Below are 13,370 nucleotides of genomic sequence, written 5' to 3'. Positions count from 1 at the left end.
TAACAATTCTATTGTAAAGTAGCTTTCTGAAGTTCATAATGTTAAAATTAATTAATCATCATTACAAATCTTTACCAATAGTTTCTGTACAAGCTTGTAACAAAAGAAATGTAACTTTTTTGTTGTTGTTACATTAAGGAGACGGTATTAGTACAGTTATATTATGGTGATGTAATGTTTTTACACTAACTACATGGCTTTGCATTAACTAGAAAACTGGTTTGCATCCATCTGTCAGTTCTATTCTTAGTTATTTAAATAATACTAAAATGTAGCATTACCAGTTATTGCAAGTAACTTTCTATAGCCTCAGTTTTTTTTCTATTACTGCAGGCAGACAAGGCAGCATCATTGGTGTTTTCTACATCTTAAGCAACTGTTCCACACTACTATGTCTTGTACGTAAGAGTTAAGCCCAACCCTCCCCCAAAAGACTGTCAAATATCGTGATCAATCAATTTTATGACTTCTGGTGAGCAAAAGCCTAGATACAAAGCAAAAATAATCTGGTTTTCCATTCCATATATCAGTTTGACAACACTACCCTATTTAGTGAGGGGTTAAACTGGATATTACGACTGTCTTCAACACTGATTTTAAATAATATACTGCATAGGAAGATACAATGCAAGACGCAAATCTCAAACAGCTTAGATCTTACTTCATTGACATGATTTACCTACTGCTACAGGAATGATTTACTGATTTGACTCTGATGTAAAGAGAAGCAAAGTTCTCTGCCTTAATTCTCATGGTTTTGCTCTTCATATATTTAAACTGTCTGTGAAACAGATTTGGAAATAGAAATCAAACATAATGAGTTTCATACCTTATATTCATTATCAAGGCACGCATCAAACACATTTTATTAAAGCATCATTTTGAAAAGCTTGAAAACTTGCCACTGTGCTCTACTGTTTCTGAGAAACTGCTGCTGTTAATGCTATCAGCAAGTTTGCTATTTTGGCACCACACTAAAGCCCCAGTGCCTCCGTTTCTGACCCCTTCAAACAAAAACAAGCTGCTCAACAATGTCTAATCCGCACATGGTGTAATCCTGCTTAATACTCCACAAACTCTGGGTAATATTTGGGTAGTTTTTAAATTTAGCAAAGAACATCCTGGCCTACTTCAAAGATACTCTTGCCTTGGGTAGCATCCCCTAGAAACATCACCCATATTCATTTCAACAAGAAAAGCAAACACAAACATGTAAGAGAAATGAACAAAACAGAAAACAAGACATCCTGGTCTAACGACATAATAAAAACATATAATATTACAAATCAAATTATTGAAGCAGGAATGCATTATGCAAGCAGCAAACACACCACTCACAAACAGTAAAGGAGATAGTTTTGCTTTCTAACCCTGCTTTGGCTCCATTTCACAGCACAAGACAGAGCCCTGTTCAAGTACGTCTGACCCCTCACTCCCAGCGAGGGCAGCCTCTGCTGCAGAAGACTGTGGCATTGCCAGCCAAATCACACAAGTCTTACTTCCCATCAACACAGCTCCATTAAATATAAAGTCAGCTATCACTCCACTGGATAAACAGAAAAACCCTTCTTTGAGACATTGTTCGCTTTCTGCGGCATCGTTATCTTGAAAGAGGCTCACGCTGCAGTTGCTTCCCAAGAGGTCTAAATTAAATTCCATTGTAATTTTTCAGTATACTGTTCTGACTGTCCTTCCTAAGATCTCTCAGACCCTCGCTGAAGGACAAATATGTTCCTATTTTGTTTAGGCTGTCAGGCAGACAGTCTCCCATCATTAGCCTCTTGTCAACAGCGATGCTGGGGTAGATTACTAGCACGGAGTGCTTGTAATGGCAGGTGCATGGCCCTGGGGCTGCCATCTGCCAGGAAGGAAGTGTTCTCCTCTAGGATGCTGAAGAGATTGACAAATGATGTAAACAAAACACTGAATCATTCCTAATCTATGGAATCAAGCTATTGCATTACTCTTCTTCGATGGAGATGTTACCAGCAGAGGTGGGGACTTAGAGCTTGAGTTGTTTTTTTTCTTCTTAACTACTGCTGTGACTGATTTGTTAAGATTAAAAACACATCCTAAGGTAACTTTTAGTCAACTGAGACAAGCAAATCTGGATTTGAAAGCAAACAAAAAAACACCATAGTATCAAAGATAGTATCAAAGGATTTCCCCGCTGTTAACTTAAAATATCCCTCTTTACAATGTATATTGCCCTTTGCTGTGCATAAAACCTGGATTTTTTAATTACTACCTTTGATACAACTGTATACAATTTTGGGCCACCATCTATGATAAAAATTTGAGAACAATTGTTTTGGAAAATTTTTTTGAAAGCAGAAAAACCTGGATAGTAACAGAAATCTGAGTGTTGTCTTTGATCTTTTAAATCAATTGCCAAGGAGATTTCTCACCAGCAGCTTGAATGCCTTTTTCTGAACACTGCTAATTTAGTGGTCCATTTTTTCACCTCATCAAACAACAGCAACTCCCTGCGAATGTGAGGGCACTTTCAAGATGAGTTGCTGTGATCCTATCTTTTCTTTAGCAAAGTTATTTGTTACTATCTAACTGGCAACACCAGGGAGATTACACACTACTGCAGTCTTTGAACGACCCCCAAATGTTACTACATGTGTTAGCACTTTAACGCTCCATGAAGTGCATTTCTTTAGGTTTGCCTCTGTAAAGATGTAAGCTATCTCTAAATTGATTTCTCTGGGTTTTGGATCAGGCTTATCACACTTAAGCCTTAAAAGCTTGCTTTAAGTACAAACACTTGCAACCCTACAAATATAGGGATTCATCCTAAGTTAGTGGGGAAACTGCAAATGCATTCTAAACCAGTAATCCTTGTTTCCTCTACAACTGACAGATGCAGGGAAAAAAACTGTGCTACTTTATATCTCGCATTTAAAAGGCTTGGCAGCAGTCGCCCCTGCTTGCTCTGCTTACTGCTGCTAGCTGGCCTGACTAACCCAAGATGCTCACATGCTGGATACCTAAAGGCAGTTCACAGAAACATCAGAGTAAAACCAAATAAACAAACAAACAAACAAACAATAAAAGTTTTCCTTTGGGGAGGCTGCAGGAGAAACCCAGCCTTTTCAATAACCAGCAGCCAGGAGACTGCTCCGCTGAACTTGGCTTTTCAAGGCTGCCACTTTGACCCCCTGCACACATAGGCACAAAAACTTTAAAAATAACTACATGCCAGACAACAGACACACAAACAAAACATATCTGAACTTTGGGGTCACAAGACAGTCTAAAAACTCAAGGGATGTTACTGATTTCCATGTATACACAGCATGCTTCTAAACAAACATTGTAAGAAACAACAACAAAAACCAGAGTTGTGAAACCTCCATAATTACATGCCCTAATTTATCAACTCCCTCACTATGCTCACTTCAAATTACTATTACACACACTCCCCCAGCATGATGTTAAAACTTCCACAACATGTGCTGAAGCATATATAGTGACTAATACACAACACACCTAGACACAAAAAAAGAAAACATGAAGAGTACCAGTACAAAAGCATACGACACATCAATGAAGTGAGAGAAAAAAAAGAGCCCAGATATGGCCATTTCTTTCTGTGTTTACTGCTATAAAAAGAAACATATTAATGGTGCTTTAGAGAAAATCCAATTTAAACAGAAAACACCTGGATGTGCCTATACTGCCATTTAGCTACTGAATAGGGAGGAAAGTTAGATTTTATACACTAGCTTCTTTTTTTCTGTGGATGCTTACTGTGGTTCAACTTTTAAACCACTCCAGCATTCCAATGCAATTAATGCTATTTAAAATAATAGTAAATCAAGTGTAAAGAAACCCACATTATTCTTTCCTTATTAAAAAAAAGAGAAACACTACATAAAACATGTCCTTATACTCTTTCTGTTCAAACATTCCTTTATACATTTTACTTACAAGTGAACGTTAGCCTCTGTAGCTATCTTGAAAGAAATCAAGTAATCAGAAGCAATCATCAACCTAAGCATTTCCTCTGCCTTGAGCAATGACTGTACTGGCTCATTTTAGAACAAACCCACCATTCAACTTAGCCTATAACAATTTATCTTAAATGTCTCAAAGCAACTATGACATTCTTTCTACAAGCAGTGTAGCTAAACATAATTTTAAGTATAAAGCAAAATAAAAGTCTAATAGAAGCTATGCATTTTAATATTCTATCTGCTTCCAAAAAGCTGACATCCATATAATCAACATAATTTAAAATATCACAAGCTTCACATAATCATAGATAACTTCAGTTTACATTGCGTGCTTCATGAATGGCTCTGCTAGGTTGAAACCCAACCATTCTGATGTGGTCAGCTGTAAAACGCATTCTGAGAGTCAAGAAGTGGATTTCTAGAGAATGTAAAAGAAAACCTCATTTTTTTTAACTCTAAACATAAGTGGTTAAAAAAACAAACGACCAACTATGTAAGCCATTGAAAGTAGTTCAGTTCTTTCTGGTGTTAATTTTTGTGCTCTTACAGAACTCATCAGTAAGAGAAACTACTACAACTAATTTAAGAAAGACTTTAAAATATGTATAGTCCTTTTAATATTTTAAGAAGTAATTTTAAAAAGAATACACATTTTGTTGTATTGTACTGTTGTACTGTATTACGCAGTTGACATATCAGAGAGGAAAAAACCCCCAAACCTGAATAATATAATTCAACGTGCAAAGTAAACCCAAAGAAAAATGAAACAAGGGTTATGCCTTCAATAAGCTAAAATGCCATTAGAAAGACACAGAAGAGTTTTCTTAAGACAGGCTTTTTATTGTTTAGGTGCAATCATAAAACCCTCACAGAAGTAAGAGCTAATTGACAAGGCAGGGGGGTTGTCATTATTATCAAAAATCACCTTAGTATGATCTTAAGTAGATGTATTACAGATGATGACTTCTTTGAATAAATTGAGACAAAAGAAACTAACACAGGAGGAAAACAACTGTGTTGGGTACATATAGTATCTGTTCAACTTCAGAAAACTAGACCAACTACTAGAAACACAACTTACAGAGCATTTTCTTAAGAGAAAAGAAAATAAAATTTAAGATATCCCACCTAAGTCTGGTGTTTTCAATTCAGCAAAATTCCCTATTACACTGCATGTAATGGTAATTTTACTTCAGAATTTGAGGATTACACAATAAAGGATAAAATCTTAGCCCCTCTGGAATAGAGACAAAACACCCATTTGACTTCAATAGAACTAAGATCCACCATAAAAAGTGACACCACAATTGGGCATAATCTGGCATAAATATACTGAAATAAATACTTTATACTACATCAGAAAAATTAGTGAAAATGTCTCCATAAATAATGAAAACCATACACAGTTCAAATGCTTTTAAGCAAAAAAGCAGTCATAATTTAAGAACAAAGGCTACTTATCACCAAGTAACAAGTTTTAACCAAGCAGTAATAGTACTATTTTATTTACATACCAGAAGAAGGCAAGTGCTTCTCCAGTTCTTAAATATTTGCACACTTTCAGAACACAGTAAAGCTAAACGAACTGATAATTTCAAGCAACCTTTTAATTCTTCTGTTTTGACAGCAGTTGTGGATGCACTTGCTTGCTCTTGCCTCTACACATCACATGGAAATTTCCAAAAGCACAGCACTCTGCTAGGGCAGAGGTAAGTCACTGATAGCAGAGACAAGTTACATGTGAACACCAGTCACTTTTAAATGGTACTAAGTTTCACCTAGAACACTTACTCACGTGAAAGTACATCTAGGGCTACAGACATTCAAGAACAATTCCAACTGTTTTTTTTTTTTAACATGTGCTTTACACAAATCAAAATACTAACTTACAGAGAAAGTACTTCATAAGTTTTTGTTTGTATACCCTGTATCTGTAACATTATCCTTTTCTAAATATTAAATATAGGTGAATTCTTGATTGTTTTAAAATTACTAGAAACTTCTCTTGGGTTTTGGAGAAGTTTTAAAGATGTAAAGCTTCTCATTTTTCTAATATAGCTAAAAGCGAAATACGAAAAAAGTGCAAACAACTAAGTAAACAATATTGATTATATTTAAGCTCTCTTTTGTGCAAACCTTTAATTTTTACAAAATTAGATTCTCTGAACTCTATCTGAATTGCTATCATGGTAAAATATTCTTGCTCACACTCAAAATACAGTCTCATTGAAATTGCATGTGTTTCTCCGCAAAACATGAAATTCTTAGTAGTCTCCCAAATCACAAGTTTGAAATTCAAATAAATACACTGGCACAAGACTTGTCATCTTTTTAAAGAGCAGCAGAAATCCTTCATTAAACTTCAGTGTGAAATCCCAACGAAAACCAAAAGAGAAAGTAGGAAATCTGCAAAACGAATGACATGATTCTGCTTAGACCCATATTCTAGAGGTATATTTCTCCCCCCCGCCCCCCATGCTATGACCTTTCCAGTTATCTTGCAACAAATGCAATCAACCTGAAACACCGTTTATGGTACCTAACCCTGCATACTGCTGGTTGATGATGCTGTCTGAGGTTTCTCCTCAGTCTTGGCCCCATCTTGGCTACATTAATGCCCCAGCCCCATAACCATGGCCTCTTAGGAAAGCAGGGTGGTGGAGAAGACAGCCTCGCCTCCCAGAGAGAGAAGAAACCTCAACCAGCTTCCCCACACCACACTTCTCGAAGTGGCCTGCATTTAAAAGCTTACGGGAAAGAGGAAAAAGAAATCTGCATGCAGATTAAATATTAAAATAAGGCGAGCCTATAGCCACCCGTTTAAAAATATAGAGCAGAACTGAGCTCTCTCCCCTGCATGCCGTAAATCTAATTAACACGGCTGTTTACTCCGTTATCCTTTTGTTTACCGAATGGGAAGGACAGCAGTCGGTTCCCCCTGTTTATCTCTTATCACTCCTGCTTCTCGCCCGGATGGTGACTGCGTTCTCATCCACTCCAGGTTTTCTCGGTAACTGGTACCCGCTCCCCTCCCCCCTTCGGGTCAGCAGTTTGGGGAATGTTGTGGAAATAGCTCTTTCCCAACACGGGGTTTGGTTTGCTGTAGGTGGCTCCAGAAAAACTCCTCGGGTTTTGTGGATTAAAAAAAAAAAACAACAAAACAACAAAACAACAAAAAAACAAAAACAGTTGGCAAAGAAAGGGGAGTGACATTTTATTGGTACCCAGGACCACGAACCCCAGGGCTGGACAACAAGAGTGATCACAAGGGTCTGGGTCCAGCCACAGGGTTCCTGAGAATGACCCCAGCAAAACTAACAGACAAATCACGCTCTGCTCTCAGCCCTTCCAGTCACTCAGAATAAGCGTTCATCCTTTCAAACTCTGACATTTCATTCAACAATCCTCTCGTCTTAATTAGGTTCAAAGCTTGCTCTGCAAACGGTGGATCTCTCATCTTTTCCATCTTCCTGTACTTCCTATCAAAAGAGAAAATATTTTCTTCTTCAAAAATCAACTAGCTACAAAGAAACAAACAAACAAACAAAAAAAAAAACCAACACACACACAAAGAAACCCAACCAACCCACAACAAACCTGCAAGCATCTCTTAGAAACTGCCGCTGTTTGCTTATTATTGATGACCTCTGTCAGCACTGTGAACACAGCAGCAATAACTATTCACCTCCAAGCAACCACTACAACGCTGTGTATCATTTCACCTGGCTAGACCCATAACGTGTCTTAAAAGCCATCTGCATATATAGCTGCAAAGTACCAGGTCTTGCATAAATTCAAGAGCAAAGAGAATCCCTGCGGCGTCTCATCATTAACTTTTAATCCTTGACAGACTGGCTCTTGTGTGCCCTCCTCAACCAGCTCCCAGTTGTGTACATATTCTCACTTGCTAAGAGGGAGGCGGGCTGCTATACAGAGGAGGGTATTTCTTTTGTTTCTTTCCTAAAAAAAAAACAAAAACAAAAAAAACCCAAACAAAAAAACCCCCACCAACACAACCAAAAAAAAAAAAAAAACAAACAAAAAAAAAACCCCAAAACAAACAAAGAACCAACCACAAAACAGCAGTAACTAGCACCTCAACAAAGTAACAGCTACATAATTAAAACCTAAATTCTCTCCCTCACCCTGAGTTTCAGATTTCTTTCGTTTGCTTTTGTCTGAACACCCAGCATTTGTAACCCAGATAAAAGCAAGCCAGCCAACTGGTCATTCACGCTGGGACTCAGCCGCCAGCTGGAACATAGTTACACACCACCATAGGGGTGGGCCTATAAGTGAACTGTGTAACACAACATGCAACAGCTCATGCATATAGTGACTTCTGGAAAGAATTGTGTTTTTTTGAAGAATTCACATTCCACACTCACCATGATTTACTGTTAAAAGTTTTGCAAGAGATAAGATATTTCAAAACCAAGATATTAAATTTATCCTTTCTCATTTTGGTATGACTGACCTTCCCAGCTAGACAGCCAAGGATTGTTTTTTTGTAATCCGATGTCCTCAGTCCAACAGCCCTGTTTTTTAATGCAATCACTTTATGTTTTAAAATAGTATTTAGAAGTCACACTAACATAAACTATTTTGGTCACATTTTCCAAACACTTTCCAAAATCTTACATTTGAAAACTCTGAAGTACGGCCCAAACATAGTAACTGGGTAAACATGAGTTTGTATTGGGGTACCCAGAAGCATACACTCATAATAACAGCAGAGTAGAGTTCAAACATGTAAAATTACCCCAAATTAAACTTTTTCTCATACAAAGGGCCACCGAGTTCCTCCAAGACTGTTTATGTTAGAGGAAAAGAGATTTCTAAGGAAGAGAGGAGGAATAATGCTCTACCCAACACATCACAACACAAGCCCATGATGAAAAACAAATCACTAAGCACAAACACGCATGGCAGGCACTGTCAGAGGTAGCTACTCACCTTTCACAGCACTCGCTTCTTTCAGGTTGTGAGACAGAAAGTCTATGCTGGCATAGGCGCTCATCTCTACTCCGTTGATGCCCCCGTTCAGGATGTGCCTGGCTTTCAATCTGGCTTTGTCACAGTTTGCCAGGGTCCCGTCCACCACGTCAATGGCGATGTAGTTGAGGCCATTCTGGAAGCCAGCCGAGGTCTCCCGGCACATGGGGCTGCTTCCCTGCTCCTCCTCCAGGCCTTCACTTTTCCTGAGGGACACATTCTCCACTGAGGCTGAGTTGTGCCGTTTGGGGTTGTGTGCAAAGGAGGGGGACACAGGGGTCACAGTGGTGGTGGAGGAGAAAGTTTCCGAGCTGTGCCTCCTGCGCCCCTGGGGATCTGCCCGGATAACCTTGGCACCCCGGTTTGGGTCTGGGGGAGGGCTGGAGAGAATGAAAGCCTCCACTCCAGAGAGGGTGAGCCTCTTCACCCCAGCTGTGGGGCTGGTGACCCGGGCACTTTCTGGTTTTTGAACGATGGGTTGGGGTGGGGTGGTGGCCATGCCAAAGGTCATCTCGGTGTAATCCCCACCGTCGGATGGGCTGGACGAACAAGCCACCCCCACAGCCGCCTTCAGGTAGCGCCCGTCGGCCTGGCTGGTGCTGGAGGAAGAGCCCGGAGAGAGTGCTTCCAGGGAGCCCACTGATACCGTGCCCGACTGGGAGGGTGACTGCGACCCGAAGTCAATGTTCATGTAGTCAGAGAGAGGGGAGCGTCTCTGCCCCGTACCCGAGCCCAGGGAGGAGGCTGGGCTGTCAGCGGGTAGGGAGGGGGGAGAATATACGGCAGCATCCCCAAAGTCAATGTTGATATATTCACCGGGGCTCTTAGGCTCGGGTGGCAGAGGGTGCTCGTTCATGCTGGGCAGCATCGTCCGCAAGGTCTCCAAAGAGAAGCGGCTGGGCCGGGCCACCCGCTGGCACCGCTGGCTCAGAAAGCTCTCAGTCCGACTGTGCCGCAGGGGCGAAGGCACCGTGTGGCTGGAGGGGACAAAAGTGCCGGAGGGCGACTGGCCCACACCACGCACTGCCTCCTCCGGGATCATCTTCCCTGGGGAGTTCATGAAAACATACTGGTCGCTGTCCTTTGCCAAGCCCTGGCTCTTGTAGGAGCGGGGTAAGGAGCTGTACGAACAGCAGCTGGGCTTTTGGGGCTCGCTGGACCCATGTCCCGAAGGGGAAAAAAAGAAGTCCGGGGGAGTGAGGGAGGGAGCCTGGGGCCCGTGCTGAGGGTCCCGAGGGGACATATTGATGTAGTCGCCGTTACTCAGCCTCCCGTCCGAGCTCTCCACAGACAGCTTGGAACCGCACCACATCCGCATGTACCCGCTATCGTCAGGGGAGCTCTCCCCGGGAGAGCTGGTCTTGTAGCTGCTCCCGTTCCCGGGGGACCCACCACCCACCCCCGCCCGAGGATGCAGGATCTGCTTGGGGGCGGACACGCTGGTGGGGCTCATGGGCATGTAGTCATCGCCGCCCCGGCTTCCCTGCCCCAGGGCTGCGGCCACGCCGGGGGTCATGGGCATGTAGCCATCATCATCTCCCCCTCCTCCTCCCCCCCCTGCTGGCGGCCCCAGGTTGGTGCTGCTGCTGCCGGAACTGCGGTGGGAGCCGATCTCGATGTCCCCGTAGTCTTCGGGGTAGGGGGTGTAGGTCACTTTAGGGGAAGCCCCGGCATGGCAGGAGGTGAAGAGGCGGCCTGCGCTGCCGGAGAAGGTGGCCCGCATCAGCGTGTACTCGTCGAGGGAGGCGGAGGAGACCTGCGGGGGGGCGGGCCGCTGCCGGCACGGGGTGGTCAGCGAGTAGGTCCGCTTCCGATGGCCCCGGTCAGCGGTGGCGTCGGGGCAGGGCCGGTAGCAGAGGCGGCCGCTCGGGGGGCGCTCCATCGTCATGTAGCCGTAGAGATCGGTGCCGCCCCCGGGGTCCCGCACCGGGGGGGTCTCGGCCACCGACTCGGGGGTGTTGCTGCGGTTACTGGCTGTGGAGGAGGAGGAGAAGGGCCGCAGGTCAGCGCCCGGGCTGGAGCCGTACTCGTCGAAGGACATAAAGCCGGCGTCGCTGGGGGACCCGGAGACGGAGGCGCTGCCGCTGGACGGGCGCTGCGGGTGATGTGGATGGGCAGGCTCGGAGCTGAGGCCGCTGCTGGAGGAGAGGCTGATGGGGCTGGTGGCGGAGGGGGGCGAATGGGAGGCGGGCATGGACATGGAGCGGCTGCTCTGCAGGCCGCCGGCCAGCACCGGCAGCAGCTTCCCCGCCTGCCGGCCCCCGCCGCCGCTAAGCGTGTGCGAGCGGCTGAGGGGGGTCCGCACGGGGCCCGGGCTCATGGGACTGCCGGCCGCCGAGCCCACCCGGCAGCCGTCGCCCTCGCTGGCCGTCCGTACCCGACACGGCGTGCACTTGGTGCCGGCGCCGGCGGCGAGGCTGTCGGTGCGGGAGCGGCGGAGGAGGCCGGTCTGGCTGGGAGGCAGGTTGACCAGGTGGTGGTGCCGGCGGCCGGGCACTGTGATGGGGTGGGTGGCGGAGGCTCCGTTGCCGCCGGGCCCGGCGGCCCCCCCGGAGGAGGAAGATGATGAAGACTGGCTCTTGCTGCGGGGCCGGAACTCGGACAGCTCCTTCAGCGCCTTCATGGCCTCTAGGATAGTCTCGTGGATGTTCTGGGCTACCACCGAGTCGTCCGCCTGCATCCAAAGCTCACCGGGGCCGGTGGCCGCCGAGCGCCCCACCTCGATGAAGAAGAAGCTGTCGGAGTGGCCGCAGCGGCGGATGTTCATCAGCTGCAGGGTGACCGAGGGCAGCTCGCAGTTGAGGCGCACGAACCCGATGGTGCGGGCCGAGAGGCAGAGCCGGTGGACACCGGTGAGGTTTTTACTCTGCCCCAAGCCCTTGGGCTTCAGCGTCACCTGCCAGACCTCCCGGTAGGCAGCGGTAGCCGGGGTGATCAGCCCGTAGTTGAGGTCCTCTCCGGCGGCGGCCAGGGAGGCGGCGGCCGCGCTGCAGGAGGCGGAGAAGGGGGAGGCGAGGTGGCGGTGGGGGGACCCCAGGCAGGCCGCCTTGCCCTCATTGAGCAGGTCGGTGAGAGCCCGGTACCAGCCCTCCTGCTCCTGCTCATTCTCGGCCGCCACGGCGAAGTACTCGTCCTTGGTGTAGAGGGCGATGAGGTACTTGTGCTTGGCGTCCGCCCGCTTGTTGATGTTGAGGCAGGAGTCCAGGGCGATCACCCGCTTGGGCGCCCCGGACTTGTTCCTCCATTTCTTCTCGCTCTCGTAGTACTCCAGCCGGGCGCCCCCCGACTCCTCCCCGCCACCCGGGCCACGCAGCACGAAAAAGCGCTTGTGGCCGTGTTTCTGCTTGCGCAGGTACCCGCACTTCCTCACGCCCTGGTTGTTGTTGTTGTTGTTATTCAGGTTGGGGCCGGGAGGGGAGCTCAGGGGGGGCAGCAGCCCCAGCACGGCGGGGCTCGCCATCCCCGACCCGGCGCCGGGAGCGCCGCCCGGCTCCTCTCGCTGCTTGCCACTGAGCGGGGCTGGGGGCCGTGCGCCTCAAATAAAAAAATTAAAAAAACTAAAAAAAGGATGGGAAAAAAAGAAAGGAAATAGAGGAGGGGGATGCGAGTAAAATGAAGTTATTCCTCCGCAGAGAGAGCGCGGGTGGCCGGAGTCGCAGCGGAGTCCTCCAACCGTTGCCTCTAAGCAGCGGGTGCTGCCGGCGGCCGCCCGGCGTCCTTCCCGGTTCGGGTACCGGCGGCGCCGCGGTTGCTTCTCGTCCGTTGCTGCTGCCGCTGGTGGTGGTGGTGGTAGTAGTGGTGGTGGTGGTGCTGATACCTCCCCGGCTGCTGCCGGCGCCGGCGGGAGTTTCGCCGTAAGTAACACATCGCGCACCGAGTGCCCCAACTAAAGAGCAAAACAACACGTGACCGCCGCCTTACCGAGGCGCTCACACACCGAGACGGGGCGGGCCGCCAGCCGCCGCCGGCGCCTCTCCGCATTGGCTACAGCGGAGCAAGAAGGACGTGCCGGCTGGCCAATAGCACGGCGGGCCGGGCCCTCGGGTGCGAGGCGGCGCTGCGCCATTGGGCGGCGGGAGCCTCTCCCCCCCACACCCTCTCCCACCCCTCCGCCGCTCGTTCCCGCCCACAGCCTCCGGCCCCCCTCGGGCGCAGCGGGCCCCGCCTCGCCCGCCCACCCCACACCCCTCCCACAGCCCGGAGCCTGCCGGGGGCGCGGGCACGCCGGGGGGAGCCGGGGAGCGCGGTTCCGCCGCCGTGTTGTCCCTTGCCATCCATCGGAGCACCGGCGGGCGGGACGCGGCGGGAGAGAGGAGAAGGAGGGGGGTGTATGTGTGCAGCGGAGTCGCTCTCCGCGGCCATCAGGTGCTGCCGACCCGCCTTGCCGGGGGCCCCCCGCCCCCCGAAGCG

General features: G+C 47.4%; 1 protein-coding gene across 5 annotated transcripts in view; it reads right to left on the bottom strand.

Moving 5' to 3' along the window:
• Positions 1–13,370, bottom strand: part of IRS2 (insulin receptor substrate 2) — a 36,734-nt gene that overhangs the window by 17,921 nt on the left and 5,443 nt on the right. For 2 of the 5 annotated variants that reach the window (XM_030444355.1, XM_030444347.1), the window contains 2 exons: positions 8,922–12,846; positions 4,792–6,371 (listed from right to left, as the gene is read on the bottom strand). In XM_030444355.1, the coding sequence (XP_030300215.1) occupies positions 6,328–6,371; positions 8,922–12,420 (3,543 nt within the window). In that variant the 5' untranslated portion in view covers positions 12,421–12,846 and the 3' untranslated portion in view covers positions 4,792–6,327. Of the gene's footprint in view, positions 1–4,791; positions 6,372–7,154; positions 7,445–8,921; positions 12,847–13,370 lie in introns of those variants that run through there. The other 3 variants (XR_003987173.1, XM_030444375.1, XM_030444366.1) reach the window with 2 other exon arrangements.

The sequence above is a fragment of the Calypte anna genome, chromosome 1 (assembly GCF_003957555.1).
Source record: "Calypte anna isolate BGI_N300 chromosome 1, bCalAnn1_v1.p, whole genome shotgun sequence".
In the NCBI taxonomy this organism is placed as follows: domain Eukaryota; kingdom Metazoa; phylum Chordata; class Aves; order Apodiformes; family Trochilidae; genus Calypte; species Calypte anna.
The sequence above is the reverse complement of the archived record's forward strand: the minus strand, read 5'-3'. Positions and strand labels throughout refer to the sequence as shown.